Here is a 14,711-nt window from a genome sequence, read left to right on the forward strand (position 1 = left end):
TTAATGATTGTAGTGCTCTGTGTACTGATAAACATCAAGTCAAAATACCAGGATATGCAAGTAGAAGCTATAGTAGCATGGAATAAAGACCCTCAGTTCTAACTGTAGCAGGACCAATGGGGCTAATAACAAGGAATTTTTCTGCATACTTAAATATGCTACAGATGCATGCAACTCAATATGAAATGCAGGAGGAGACAAATCTGGGTACTCCGCGGATGCTGAGAGCACAGTGTTGGAAAGCATTAAAGACTGAAGCAACAGTAATTTCACAAACTTTAATTGTACTGTGACTCTGGAATGAGGTCCAGTCCTGTCATGGTAGTAGAATCCCTAAACATTTGGAGAAATTAAAAAATAAAAATACAGTAGAACATCTTTGTCATTTACTGAATGTACACTTGTAGTTATAGGTAAATGCAAAGCAACTCCAAAAAAAAAAAAAATCAAACCATGTATATGTATGTCTGTCCTGAAAGGCAAACATCATGCTGCCTGTAAGATGAATACTGTCAAAGTGTTAGCAAACTGATTACATTCCAGCAGTGGAAGTATACTAGATCTCTAACAGATTGAATGTGTGTGGTTAGAGATAATACTTGAACCACAGTAGCAACTTCTGTGACATATCTAGAATGTCCTAATGTAAGACTGCTGTGGAGCTGCATGATCTTAAGTTTATACTTTTTAAAGTATTAAATTAGATGCTATTTCTGGTGCAAGTCACTGCAGTTGTAGGAAGAATCCTTCTCAAAGTAAGGTAGTACATCTGTGAGAAATACTGAGAAATTATGTTTGTGAGATGACCAAAAATCCTTATTCTCTGCATTGTGGTGGTGCTGCTGTTTTCTGTCTGAATTTCACTTTTTAAGAAAACATGTTGGTCATTAGGGATGCAAAAGTATGAAAGAAGTTGCCTGAAGTCTGGACTTAACTTCTGAAACAGATGACTAGCATCGGTTTGTAATTATTTTAGAATTTCTTAATAGCTTTGCATTTCATATTAATACCAACACTTAACATTACTTAAATCTGTCTTTGTGTCATTAGCTGTTTGTGGTTTTCAAGTAAGATAATTAACAGGCTGTTGTTTTCACAGCTGTCTAAAAGCAATTAGAGTCCTTCAAAAGAATGGTCACATTCCAAGTGACCCAACCCTTTTCAAGTCATATGCAGATTATGGACACTTCATAGACGTCCGGATAGCAGCACTGGAAGCTGTTGTTGATTACACACAAGGTGGGTTATTGAATGATGACAGTTTGTAGACTGGATAGATTTTATAAGTGGCATAGAAACATGATTTCCCATAGTTGCATGTGACTGTTTTTCAGGTATATTCCTCATAAAATAAAGGCAGAACAAAAATTGTTGCTTAATTAAAAGCACCAGTGATTGTAGAAATATACATTATCGTCCATAACAACAAGATATAACACCTAAAATAATCTTAATTTTTGCAGAATATGGAAAATAGAAAACATCAGCAGGGGATTGTGGCAGCCACGTTTCTTGAAGGGTAGCAGATTATAAGTTTGACATCTGTACCTATGAACCTATTTTAAAATAATTGTGTAATGGAGTAGTAAGGGTGGGAAAGGGTGACTGTTTTCTGCTTTGCCATCAGGCAGAAACAATCTAAAGGAAAATTCTATTGCAGCTGCTTCCAGTCCATTGCTTACATTAATGTCAGGGCTACTTGGTCATTGGTTCACCTTTCACCAAATGGTATTGATCACATGTATCATGATTCCAGGATTCTGGTCTTCATTAGTACCTTAGAAATGTGTTGAACTAGCAGTCTGAGTCGTTCTGTTTAGGGCTCCCTCTTGCTTTGGCTGACTACTGCTGAAGGCTTCCAAAATATGTTATAACAGGTAGAGCTGATGTTGTCCTTTTCATTCTTCCTCACTATTGGGTCACTGATCCAACTATCATATCTGACTCATCCACATCCTTCAGACTTGGATCCTAATCCCGTGCTCCTCCCTCTACCCATAATGCTCTTCACCCTCTACCATTTCCTCAGATCTTCATAGGTTCATAGGTTGGTACTAGGCTATCGGCCCTAGGGCCTGTACAAGCCTAGCCATAACAATTCCCTGGCTATTTCTTCCCGCAGTATTTACTTTCCTGCAAACTTCTTGTTTGCAGCTATAAGTTTTAAGACGGAAGATTCTGACATCTTGAGCTGTGAGTAGCTTAGTTTTTCTATTTTTTATCTTCTTTATCTAGTTTTGTTCCTTTTGATAATTCCTTCCTCCCTGTTGATTTCTAAGCTGTAGTTCTTGGTTCCATCAGTTATTCTTGTCTCCTGTATGTTGTTGGTGTCTTTCTGGCTGATAGCTCGTCTTTGATAATAGGCAGTCTCAGGGCTTGTGTATTTTGGTTATGGGTTGGCAGGTTTGATCGTCCAGTTGTCACTGTGGTGCAGTGGAAACTTTGTTTCTTGGCAAGGTTTTCTCCATCTTTTTCTGACCAAGAATGCAGATATTCTTTGTCCATGCGGTGGGTTCCCAGTCCGGTGCTTCTGTCTTTTTCCTGCTTTGTGTTCTACAGCACTGGGACAGTGAGCTGTGAGTGACTTGTGCAGGAAGGGCGGCAGAGTATTTGGGTCTGGAGATTAAAGTGCAGATATTGAGTTATCTCCATTTGACTCATTGACGAATAGTTGTTGAACCATGCGAGAGTGCCATCCACCAGGAGTCCTTTCTGTGTGGGAGTTTGTCATGGACGTGGCTGTGTGTTGTAAACAGCACACCTCTCTGTTTCTAGTTTTTGGCTTGTTTGTTTTTTTCTGTTCATCTAAAAGTTCTGGTTTTCTGGCAAATCACTAAATGATGACATACTTTTGAGTTTCAGATTTCAAATCCTTCAGAAATGTATGTTAAACAAACCCTGTTGGTCTAACAGGTTTCTAAATTTTATAAGAGCAATATTTCAAAAATCCAAACCTATTTTTGACTTTGTTCCCCCTTTTTTGTCCAGTTTTCTTGTACTAAGAGGTTGAGAGGTATGACTGCACTGGTCTGTGGCCCTTTCAGGGAATTCTTCCCCTCCCAAACTATTATGAAACCTTTAGATGTGATTTTCTTGTATGAATCCTTAGAGTACTGCTGTTTTATTGTTTTCTTGTTATTTACGGACTCCTGACCCCTACTGTATATTCTTTTCAATGTGACCTGATTGATGCCTCTTTTTTCAGTTGCTTTAGAGGGCTTGACACAGAGAAGTAGTGGTGAATGTTGCCAGGATAAGAGTTAGGGCCCTTGTTTTCAGAAATTTAACTTTTTTCTCAACTGCTGCTGACTGACCTTTATTCCTCGTATCCTTTAGATTTTTTTTTTTTTTTTTTTGAAAGTGTTGCAGAGAGTTTGATAACAGCTCTTCAAGCCATTTTGGAGTGTTGCTGGTTTCTGTTGGGGCTCAACTCCCCACTTTAAAGAAACAGGACAATACACAGTAGGATCTTGGATCCAATGCCTCGGGTATGAATTTTTCTAGAGCCTCCTTCAGATCCAAAGTCTCCCTTTTGATCTGATAGGTTCAGTGTCATGAGACTTACTACCAGGATATGCAGAATGTCATCAGATCCTAGGCCTTCAAATCTGATGGATAGGAACTTTGTTACCAGACACAAGTATCAAACAGCAGCCTTGCACCGGAGGTGTCCAGAGAACTCCTCTCGTCATAAATTATTCCTTAGATCCCAGTCTAGGATCCGACTGATGCTGAGTTTCCACGGAGGGCTGAATCTTTCTCAGTTACAACACTTTAAGGTCTGGTATTACTGCACTGATGTGTCTTTGTTTGGGTCCAGAGTGCTCCTCGGATGCAAAGGCTTGGTTGCTTTTCTTGGTTTCGAGCCTTTTTCATTACCATTCCTCTGATCCATCCATTGAGTATTCCTGGACCTTATCCTCACTGGTTTGCAGGAGGCATGCAGCTGTGTCCTGGTTTTTCAGGACCATTCAGTCTTCTACATCTGACACATTTGTACTTGAAGATTTCATTATCATTGAAAAACTCATCAGCTTAAATGTCAACCCATACATCACAAGATGGGTTGCAAACTGGTAACTGGCTGGAGTGAGAGAACCTGCTGGAGCAGAGCTGCTGGCCATGTCAGACTCACAGCCTGTCACAAGTGGTGTCCCACAGGGCTCAGTCTTGTTTGGCATTTACTTGCATCTACTTCTCAAACACAAAGAGGCTATAGGGCTATGGCTATGAAATGACTAGCAGACTGCTAACCGCCTAAGAGAAAACATCACACACAGATATCATCCAGAAGAAGGTCTCATAGAAACGGATAAAACTGGTGCCAGAGCCACGTGCCTCAAAAAAATGCCAAAAAAAAAAGTCATACCCTTCCGAAAAACAAGGTTACCTACTAGCTACCAACAAGTGGGTAACCACCACTGAGCACAGAAGTTATCAGTCTTAGGGACCCAGGTTGATAGTAATCGTCTGTCCTGGTCCATGATGTAGCTAAAGTAGTTAGGAGACCTTCTACACATTGCCCACCTTATCATGAAGGGATTCTCAAGGATCTCAATAGGGGAGTCATAGTCTACTCATCACTCATCAGATTGAGTACAATGCCCCATACAATGCCCCATGATGCCACACTTGCAGCAGCAGCAGCTGGAAGGCCACAAAAAACAAAAGGACAAAGAAGATCAAGTAAAATCTGTCCTGTCCTTATGCTGTAAAGAGGAAAGAACTCCAGCTCTATTCAGTCGCTTTCGCAGAGGTGACCTTTGCCCTTGCTGCCAAGCCCATGTCAAGCCAACCCAGATTTGATGCATATGAATGCAAAAAAATCTATCCATCAGAGCCACAAGGGGGGGAGACTGTAAACCTTGACACGGCTATTAATAGGGGCGAGCTGGAGGGATATTTCATCAAATTCTCCAACAAAGACTCCCTATGCTGTGGAACAAATCCACATGCAGAGCAGGCAGAGCACCTTGCTGGCCTTGTTCAGGAATCTTGACCAATGGATGGGAGAGTATATGATATACCCAGGGATTACCTCAGTCATACAATTCTCAGAGGCAAAAATAATGGGTATAGTTCCCCATACTAAAGGGGCACTAAACCTAAACGATGGGCTAGGCTTGTAAATGCCCTCGGGCAGATAGCCTAGTATGAACCTATGAACCTATGAACCTATTCCCTTCAGGTAGGAACATACCTGCACAAGTCTGGTTGTCTTGGCAATTTTGGGAAATGATCCCCGCCCCCTGCAATTGTTGCTTTGAGAGTTCAGAGCATTCCTCTTGGTTGTGTAGTATGTCATCCTGAGATCTCAGAAATTTGGACAGATCACTGCGGTGACCTGTTGACACGCGTTTTTGAATTTCAGAGAACAAATCTTTCAAAAGGCATGCGTTGGCATGATCCGGTTGCTCCAGTGGCTTCCTTCTTGTTAAGAGCAATCCTGAGGCAGTTCTTTTTAGGGTTTTTTTTTGTTCCCATTCTGTCGGTCTTGGTCAGTTCTCTTGCACTGAGACATGTTCTGGGGGTATGTTTCTTCCGTTTCAGAGAGATCATACTAATCAAACTTGCAGAATGCCCAGTATTTTGTCTCTTACCCTTACTGTATTCCTCATAAAATTTTTGGTTGTCTAACAAATCATTGAGGGTTGAAATAACTAAGTAATACCAAATAATGACATATATTTAAGTTTTAGACTTCAGTTCCTAAACAAAATGCATAATAACCCCAACCTGTTATCCTAGCAATATTTAAAATCTCTTCTTGTTTTCCTTAGACATTTGGTTCCCTATTCTTGTGTCTTGGTCCAGAATTTTGTATTCAGAGATGAAGAGGTAGGATAGGGATTTCTTGCTGCATCTGGTTAGTACTTTCAGGATCAATGCAGAGACTCTTCCTCCAGAGGCAGAGGAAGAACTTTTAATGGAAGACAGCTCCCCAAGAGCAGAAGGGGTCTACAAAATCAGGGCTACAGAGAGCCTTTTTCTGATAAGCCCTCTTAGTGCTCCTGAAGAGCTGCCCGACTGCTTGGGTCTGGAGACAGTCAGGGGTTGTTTCTCACTACACTCGGGCACCTAGACCATCTCAAAAAAAAAAATCTTTGGTGCTAGGCATAATATCCAAAGGTTAGTACATTCCCTTTTCTCTTCTACCTCCAGAAAGACAAATGAGATTTCCAGACGTTCCAGCCAGTCAAAGGGAGCATGCAGTCAGTGATAGAGGTTCAAAACTATGGCAATAAAGAGTCATCCAAGAAGTCTCAACCAAACAAAAATAATTCAGGACTTCCTCCTGCTTCTTTTTAGTACCAAAGGAAACCAGGGATCTGAGTCCCATCTGGATCTAAGCAACCTGGACCTGCATATAAAGAACTCAAAGTTCCAGACGGTTACAGTTCAGTCCATCCTACTGCTGTTGCAAAAGAACTGTTGGAGATGCTCTGTAGCTATACAAGACACCTACTATCACATCAAAATAGCCAGACACTCAAGAAAGTATCTGCAATTCAGGCTGGGAACCAGTCATTACCAATTCAAGGTGTTTACCAAATGCATAGCAGTAGACGCAGCTCACCTGAGACTAAAAGGATTCCAGGGGTTCCTTATCTATACTACTGGCTTTTCTGCCCAACCAGGAATCAACTTATTTACAAGAAAAAAAAAAGATTGTCGTATAAGTAATTTTGTGCATGTGTGTTTGCAGAACCTAATAACTTGTGAACCTGTTTTTTTTTTTTTTTTTTTTTTTAAGTTTAATCAGTTTGCATTAGCATTATTTCTACCAACTTCAATGTCACGACTATTGAAATAGTGCATGTTTAAGTACTGTTGCTGATTTATGTATAAAGGGGTAAAACTGACATCCCTTTTGTGCTGTAAATATCAAGACAGCATCAACCAGCATGTCCTTGGCATGTGAACATTTTAGTAACAAGGGGAATTATCATCAGCTTAGAGTTTTCTTTTTTTAACATAAGTTTTACTATTTTTCTCCAATAGAATCACAGTAGTCTAAAGCACTTCTCAAACGGAGATTATTTCAATAGAGTAGTCATATATGTAATAAGATGATAGTATCAATGTGATTATATAAACTTAGAACCTTTTTAGCAATCACTCTTGAGCTGTCCTCTTGGAAGCTTCCATAATGGGATTGTTATTGTTGGAGATGTTCTGTCTTTGCTACTTAGCTACTTATGACTAAAAAGAGTAGTCATATATTTAATATATGTAATAAGATGATAGTATCAATGTGATTATATAAACTTAGAACCTTTTTAGCAATCACTCTTGAGCTGTCCTCTTGGAAGCTTCCATAATGGGATTGTTATTGTTGGAGATGTTTGTCTTTGCTGCTTAGCTACTTATGACTAAAATGTATATTAACAATACATTTTTACTTAAAATTGTATTTAACTAAAAAAAAGCAGATCAAGCAGTTATCATAACCATCAGATTGATACCAAGCAACATAAAAATAAGCAATCATATAACAAAGTCAGAGACATAATTTTCCATTTGCAAATTTAAAAACATCATAGTTGCACCTCTTGTCCAAAACAAAATTGGTTCAGTACTTTGTTCAGAAAGCTGGTTAAAGTTCAACCTGTTCCATACAAGGCATCCACCTACTAGCAAAGTCTTGCTTCTTTCCCTGGATGGTTCTTTCTTCAACTTCCTTAATTTGATCTGTTATGTTAATGAACTCAAGAATGGTTGGAGAGGCTGGTGAATTGTGTCTCCTAGTGATTGCTTTTTTAAATGCCAGTACTATCACTGTTAACAACTCTTTCTGCTTATTGGTCTGCTTGATTTTAGCCCAATGTCCAAACAAAACTTTTCCTGTGCTAGGTCTACTTCTTCCCCTGTGGTAGTTTCCACAGTGAGCCTGAAAAATTGCTTACAATTTTCCAGGGCTGGGCAAAACCAAAAGATGTGCTTACCAGTCTCCTGCTTCCCTAGTCTGTCAAACCCAGCGGATGCCAGTCTCTGTGGGAAACATCCGTCTCAGTCTGGCGGGGGGTGGGAGGTGTAAAAATATTTGTATCAGCACTTCCATGCAAAAATTCTAAACTTTCTCAGCCTCAGCACCTTCCCTAGTGCCAAACAGATCTTTTCCCATTGCTAAAGTGTGATCAGAAACTTTACGCTCCTATCCCTGCTTAATCAAATTCCTCCCAGCTGTATCTTCTTCCCTTATTTTTTTTTTATAGAAGTAAGAAATATGACTTTTTTTTAGTTTCCGAATTTCTCTGCTTATTCAGTGCTCTCCCACCTAGAGTTCTTTGGCACTAACAACAATTCATAATGCTAAGGTTCTAATTTATCAGAGAGGTCATATTCTTCCTTTGCCTCTTCCCAGTCAAAAGACATTGACCCCTAAACATTTGCTCCCAGTATTTCAGTCTTGTACCTTGCTGCATCCACTGCCTGGCCGCTGTACAGAGTAGCCTATCCTGTTGTGCATTGCCTGTTGGCAGTATATTTCAGTCCCTCACCTCCCCCATATGAAATGCCTGCCTTAAGACAGTCCATAATTCGAAGAGAAAATCCGGCATGCCACTTTGTTGGGTAGTGTCTCAGAAGCCATCAGTTATATCCATATTCCTATACCACCTGCACTTCTGTTTTAACATATCTTTCCAGATTACCTGGTTGAAAGCATTTTGACATTTGGCAAAAAGTTGTAATTGTAATGCAAGTAAATACTTATCTATGGTTATTGCATCCAAGCCACCCATGTGCACCAGTATCACCAGCTTTGCCAAAGCAACCCTTGGACATTCCCAACTCCACAACATATCCCTTACCCATTTCTAGACATTAACTATGTCTGGTCTCTGAGGTGGAGACCAAAAAGTTTGCCCTAGATACAAGATGTCTGGGTGTACAGGCTATAAATCACTTGCATTTGATCATCAAGTTCCAGGTTCAGCACCTTCCACTTACAAAGCTGTTCCTTGTTCATTACACAGGAGTATGTCTCTAACATGGACTCCTGCAGGTTTTTTCATAACCAGATCCCCAGATATTTATGCATATTCTGCCCTCTAAGATGGTATTGAGACTCCAGAACACTATCCAGTTGCAGGGAGTTTATAGTTAAAGCAGACATTTTATCAGTTTTAATTTTTTATCCCAACATTTCACTGTAATGAGTTAATATCTCTAGAAAGGTGGGCAGTAAGGATTATATCGTCTGCATACAATGACTCCTTTATATTTAAGAAGCCCCAGCGAAATCAGCCGGCAGTAGAGCATCTGATCTCCTCTACTAGTGGTTCTAAATATATCGCAAATAAAACTGGGGAGAGTGCGCAGTCCTGATACTTTCTTCTGGAAATCACTAGTGGATCCAAGAGTATGGCCATAACCTTGACCTTTGCACTGGAGTCTTGATAAATTGCTCGAAGCAGTGAAAGCCACAATTAGACAGCCCCACTTTTTCCAGTACTGCAAAGAGAGGGACACTCAACCCAATCAAAAGCCTCATTGGCAACTAGACTAAGCTGCAGTGTTGGAATTTCCCACCTATGTGCTTTATTTATAACCAGCAGAGTATAGAGCATATTGTCAAATGTTCTCCTTTCCTGTATAAAATCATACAGTTCTGGATGTATTATTCCCTGCATATGAATATTCAAACTGCGATCCAAGATTGACAGATAGTTTATAGTCATGGTTCAGAATTGTTAATGAATGATACAAGCCTGAGAGTTTGGGATCTCTCCCTTCCTTGGGTATAGTCACAATTAAACCTTGCCTCCAGCTCCCATGGACCTCTCCTGTTGACATAACTACATTCATAAGCTTGACCAATACCTCTTCCATCTGTGACCCCGCCCCCTGTAATTTCCAGATTTCTGTAGGCAGACCATCAAGGTGCCTAATGCCTGAGAATTCAAAACTCCTTGAAGTTCCTCCCCTGTGATTTCTGCAGTCAACAACACCTGTTGAGGGACTGTCAGCCTGGGAATCACCAGCGAATCCAAGCAGCCTTTTATCACCTCCCAGCATTTCCGGCGGTTGTAATTAGGAAGGGTGTAAGGTTTGATTATAATCTCTAAACCCATCAGCCACCTCCATTATTCTGTTTTTTTACCAATCTTAAGATTTCATCCTTTAACTGCAGTATTTTTCTTTCCACTGCTTGTTGACTCAGTCTGCCCGCTAAATAAAGACCATGTATCCTGAGGAGTGTTCACTACATTGTGATCCCACAAGGCATTTTTCTGGAACAGTACCCTGTCATCCTCCATTTGCTGCATTTCTGCCTGCAGCCTTCTTAACTGCATCTCCTCATCAGAGGTGATGTATGGTTTCTTTTTCTGTAATCTTCTAATTTTAGTTAATATAGTACTCATTTTGTTTTGCTCCATCAACCTCCAAACAGCAAAGTAGTTTTGTGCATCACTTTTCAAGGTGTTGTTGAATGTATTGCACTGGATTAAGAAATCTGCCCTCAGTTGCTGCATGTTCTGCCCAAGAGCTCCTGCACCCAGTTCTTAAAAGAGTCACGCTTAAGATAAAAGGTTGAAAACCTCTAATGCCATTCAACTCGAGTGACTTTATATACTGATAAATGAGACTTTTAGATGGGCATGGTCTGAAAGCAGTAAGGGCCATAACCTTCCCTACTAATGTTGCTTTCATGTTCTCAGACAATCACCACCTTACCAGTCTCTGACTTCTGCCTGTGATGAATTGAATAATAAGAATAGTCTGCAGCGTAATTAAAGGCTGTAGAGCTAATCACATCAAAGAAGCCAATCGTAATTTCTTACATTTGTTGTACGTGTTAGTCAGTTTAACTTTATTACTACCTCCCAGTACCTCTTTTTTGTGAAAAAAATCATATTCCAGTCTCCCAGTATCATTAACTTAGCCTCAGTAAAAAGTAATATTTCCAAGAGGATTTTCCTGACTGTGAAGAAAGAAGGGAGTACCTGGAAGAAGACACAGCGAGACTAATGTCAGTCTAAACCCTAAGTCTCCCTTAATTGCAGTGAATCAGCCTTGGTCATCCTGCATACACGTGGTTATAATAAAGGGAAAACTCTCCTTTTTTAGCAGTACCACCCCCATCTCCTTTGACCCTCCCAGCTAGCCTGATTTAATATCTCAAATCCCTTCATATATAACTTTTCATGCTCAGCATGCCCTAAATGTGTCTCCTGTCCATGGCACAAGGTCATCTCCTTGTCTATTTAATGTGTTAAATAGGTGAGCCACTTTAAGAAAATTTGTCAACCCATTAACATTCCAAGTTATTAAATTGCATGTAAACATAACTAAAACGTTTCCAGTCCCTCATTTACCATATACTTCCTAGTGGCGCACACCTTCCACTAATTAAAAATTAACTTTTGTTGAGATATCTTTTTAGTCTTAATGTTAACTCCCTTGTACCTCCTAAAATTTCTAAACAGCCCCAGTGTAATGTTAAAATGATTTTTTCCTTAGCTGACATAAATGTGGGTAATGTAATATAACAGATCTGATTCATTATAACCAAACTAGTAAATCTAAGTAACAAAACAAATGCCAACACATAATAAAGCACTTTGTGCACATTTGAAATAACAGTTATAAAAGTAACTGTGCAGAGCCTGTAGCATGCTCGAGAGGTCTCTTACCATCTCATATAGATGGGTGCTACCAATTAGCCATGATCCTCAATCTGATCGGCCCCAGCTGGAAAATGAAGAGTACTCAAAACCATTTCCTTTCCTCATAGTTTCACTACAAGGTTAAAATGAAAAACCCAAGCATCTCACCTATACTCAACTAACTCTTGCACACAAGCTAATCTTCAACCCCTCCCTCTGTCCCTCCCTGTCTTCTACCTTTAAAATGCATCTACCCAATAGAGTATTAAGGTCTAACAACCAAAATCTATTAGAAGTCTACAAACCAACTCGTCCCCCAGGCAAAAATCTTCTATCACATGGTTTAGCATGCCTCTGGAACTCCCTACCTCCATCAATTCATATCACCTCCAACCATTTTTCTTTCAAAAAATCCCTTCATTCATATCTAGTATCCCAGTGGGAATGCTCTTGCTCTCACCCCACATAACTAACACTGGTAATTTCCATCTTCCTTTCCTTCCCCTATCTACACCTGCAATATTTCCTTAGAATTCCTCCTATCTCATACACTCTTAGTGTTACTGTATCCACTAGAATACACCACACTGTACCCTTTACATGTAAGATTGCTGATATGTAACCGTACTTCTCATTAAGTACCTTGAAACATTCCTTCTTTGTTTGTACCACCTGTATGCTACATTACTAGTTGTATTATTTGTAAAAGTTTCAGCTCTAGTTTGTACTAGCTGTATTGTTTCCTCTAATACTATGTAATTGTTTGTTTGAATCTCTTACTCTTGTATAATTATCATGATTAACCGATTGTAACTTTGATTGTTTGGAGCTTTTCTCCCCAGGACTCCATTGAAAACGGGTTCTTCTTGGCCCAATGGACTATCCTGGTAAACCAACAGAAAATAAATAATAAAATAAAAATAAATGTTCACTCTGAATGGGCTGGACATCACAGATTCCTGAAACAAAATGAAACAGATGATGATGAATAGCTCCGACAGTTATAAATTGTTGACAGAAATTTCCACTCAAGGTCCCTGGACCAGCTGTGTGAGCTAGTGAACACCTCAGATGAGCTACTGTTAATATGGGCGGTGGAACATATCAAAAGCTGCAAGAAGCACTACAGGCCGTTGAGCATACTTGATCCTATAGTACATGCGTAAACATGTCAGTAAGGCAAAAGAGCATCTCAGAGTGAGCTTCAACCATATTGGATACCACTAATTTGCATTTACCAATAGGGAGGCAAACCTTCGTCCTCCCTTCCTGGCTATACAAAGTGCCTTGCTGTACCCTGCCATGCAAATTATATCCATGAGTGTCAACAATTACAAAATAAACAGAAATCTCTGTATTGCAACAGTGGAGGATAGAGAAACCTCCCCACTTCCCCCTTCTTACAGATACACAACATATCTGATATGGCCATAGACATTACATTTGTTCTAGAGATCATCCACATCTGGTTTGTCAAAATCAGTCAAACATCTGTACAGATCACTCCACATACATGAAGTAAAGTCCTAATAAGGAAAAAAAAAAAAGAAAGAAGAGAGATTTCCTGAGGCTAGATTCAAAGACCTCCATCAACATATTCATCTGTCAGTGACTGCAGACTGCAGTTTGCCTTGCTGCTCCTACATAGCATCTGTTTTCAATTTCAGAGCTGCATATTTCTTAAGAGTGGAGACGCCAAGTACTTTCACATTTAGAGGTATGTGTAGTATGGTCTGTTAGAGCACCAGGGTCTGTCTCTGGTCTAACTTCCAAGTCCCCAGTCATAGGAGTAACAGTTTTCAAAGCCTCCTGTCAAATGTCCAGGCACCTTCAGGGGAAAAAATCTTTAAAGTTGCAGGGTAAAGAAGTTTAAACTTTAGATTGTCAAGTCAATATCTTCACAGGATGGGAGTAAATTCTGCATGTTTTCCCCCAGTGACTGGTGAGAGAAGTCCTAATCCACATACACTCTTGCCCCTTCACATGTTAGTTTTTTTCCCCTAACTTCCACAGAAGAGACAGTACTGTATACCTCAGGTGAAAGATGCCAAAGCTAATGATGATATGTCATGGCAATTTGTTTTCTTGATGAAGGAACCCAGTGTGATCTATGTGCCCTTTCTATAACTAGCTCATCCATCTCAAGACCAGAGTCTCTTTCCACAAGGGCATTCTTCATAAACATTTGACAGGCTCTTCATTCCACTTCTTCAGGGATACCTGAAAACCTTATATTGTTTGTTCAGCACAAGCCTCCTGCTCTATCAACATAGCATTCATAAGTTCCAGTGTAGCTTAATTCATCAAGAGTTTTGATTTTAGGATTGCATTTTAATTAATTAAAGACTGAATGATGTCAAAATGATCATTGACAGCTTCCGTGAGATCTTTTAGCTGCTCATCAGTCTCTTTCACATAGCTGTCTATCTTTTCATTAACTTTCTGTAGCTCCTTATCAATAGTAACCAAAGTTACTTCTGACTCAGAGGATTCTGTATTCTGCATAGCTGACAGGTGTGAAATCTGGAAACCTTCCAGATGGGCCACCCACTATGCTGCATTCCACTGTTTCCCTTTTCCCTTGGCTCTACCTCCTCAAATAGATAACTTTTAGTGGAAGTGGAAGAGAGCATTCTACCCTTGGTTAAATATTGCCAACTGATAAAGAAAATTTTAGGTTTTTTTTTCAAGAAGCTTTCTTCAGCTTTAGTAGCTTACAAGCAAAACACTTGCAGATGTATGGTACATTATTAGAGAAAGAATATAAAGGAAGACAGGCCCCAAAAATGCTCAGACATTTGAATAAAGCTTGTCCACTTCTCTGTTTATCTTCAGTCACAAGTAATGTGGCTAATTCATTTATGCACTATGAGAAAAGCAAGTTCTGTATATTGAGCCATTGATCCTTCCTCTCTGTTTTGTAGATCATTGTAATAGTATTAAAGCACAGAAATGGGTCACCGGTTGAACACAACCTTTAGGAAGCCAACATTTTCAAACAAACAACTGCAGAAACTGAAATAGTTAAAAACAGTGTCTGTGCATGTGTGTGTCCAAGCTAAGGGCATTCTAGTGATGTTACTTAGTTACAAATCCAAA

General features: G+C 39.7%; 1 protein-coding gene across 1 annotated transcript in view; it reads left to right on the plus strand.

Annotated features, from left to right (window-relative positions):
- Nucleotides 1-14,711, plus strand: part of TAF2 (TATA-box binding protein associated factor 2) — a 2,150,018-nt gene that overhangs the window by 1,685,807 nt on the left and 449,500 nt on the right. Inside the window, exon 20 of the mRNA XM_044066916.1 lies at nucleotides 1,100-1,239. Coding sequence (XP_043922851.1) covers nucleotides 1,100-1,239 — 140 coding nt within the window. The remainder of the gene's footprint in view (nucleotides 1-1,099; nucleotides 1,240-14,711) is intronic.

This window comes from Protopterus annectens, chromosome 3.part1 (assembly GCF_019279795.1).
Source record: "Protopterus annectens isolate FY-2018-M chromosome 3.part1, PAN1.0, whole genome shotgun sequence".
Classification (NCBI taxonomy): domain Eukaryota; kingdom Metazoa; phylum Chordata; order Ceratodontiformes; family Protopteridae; genus Protopterus; species Protopterus annectens.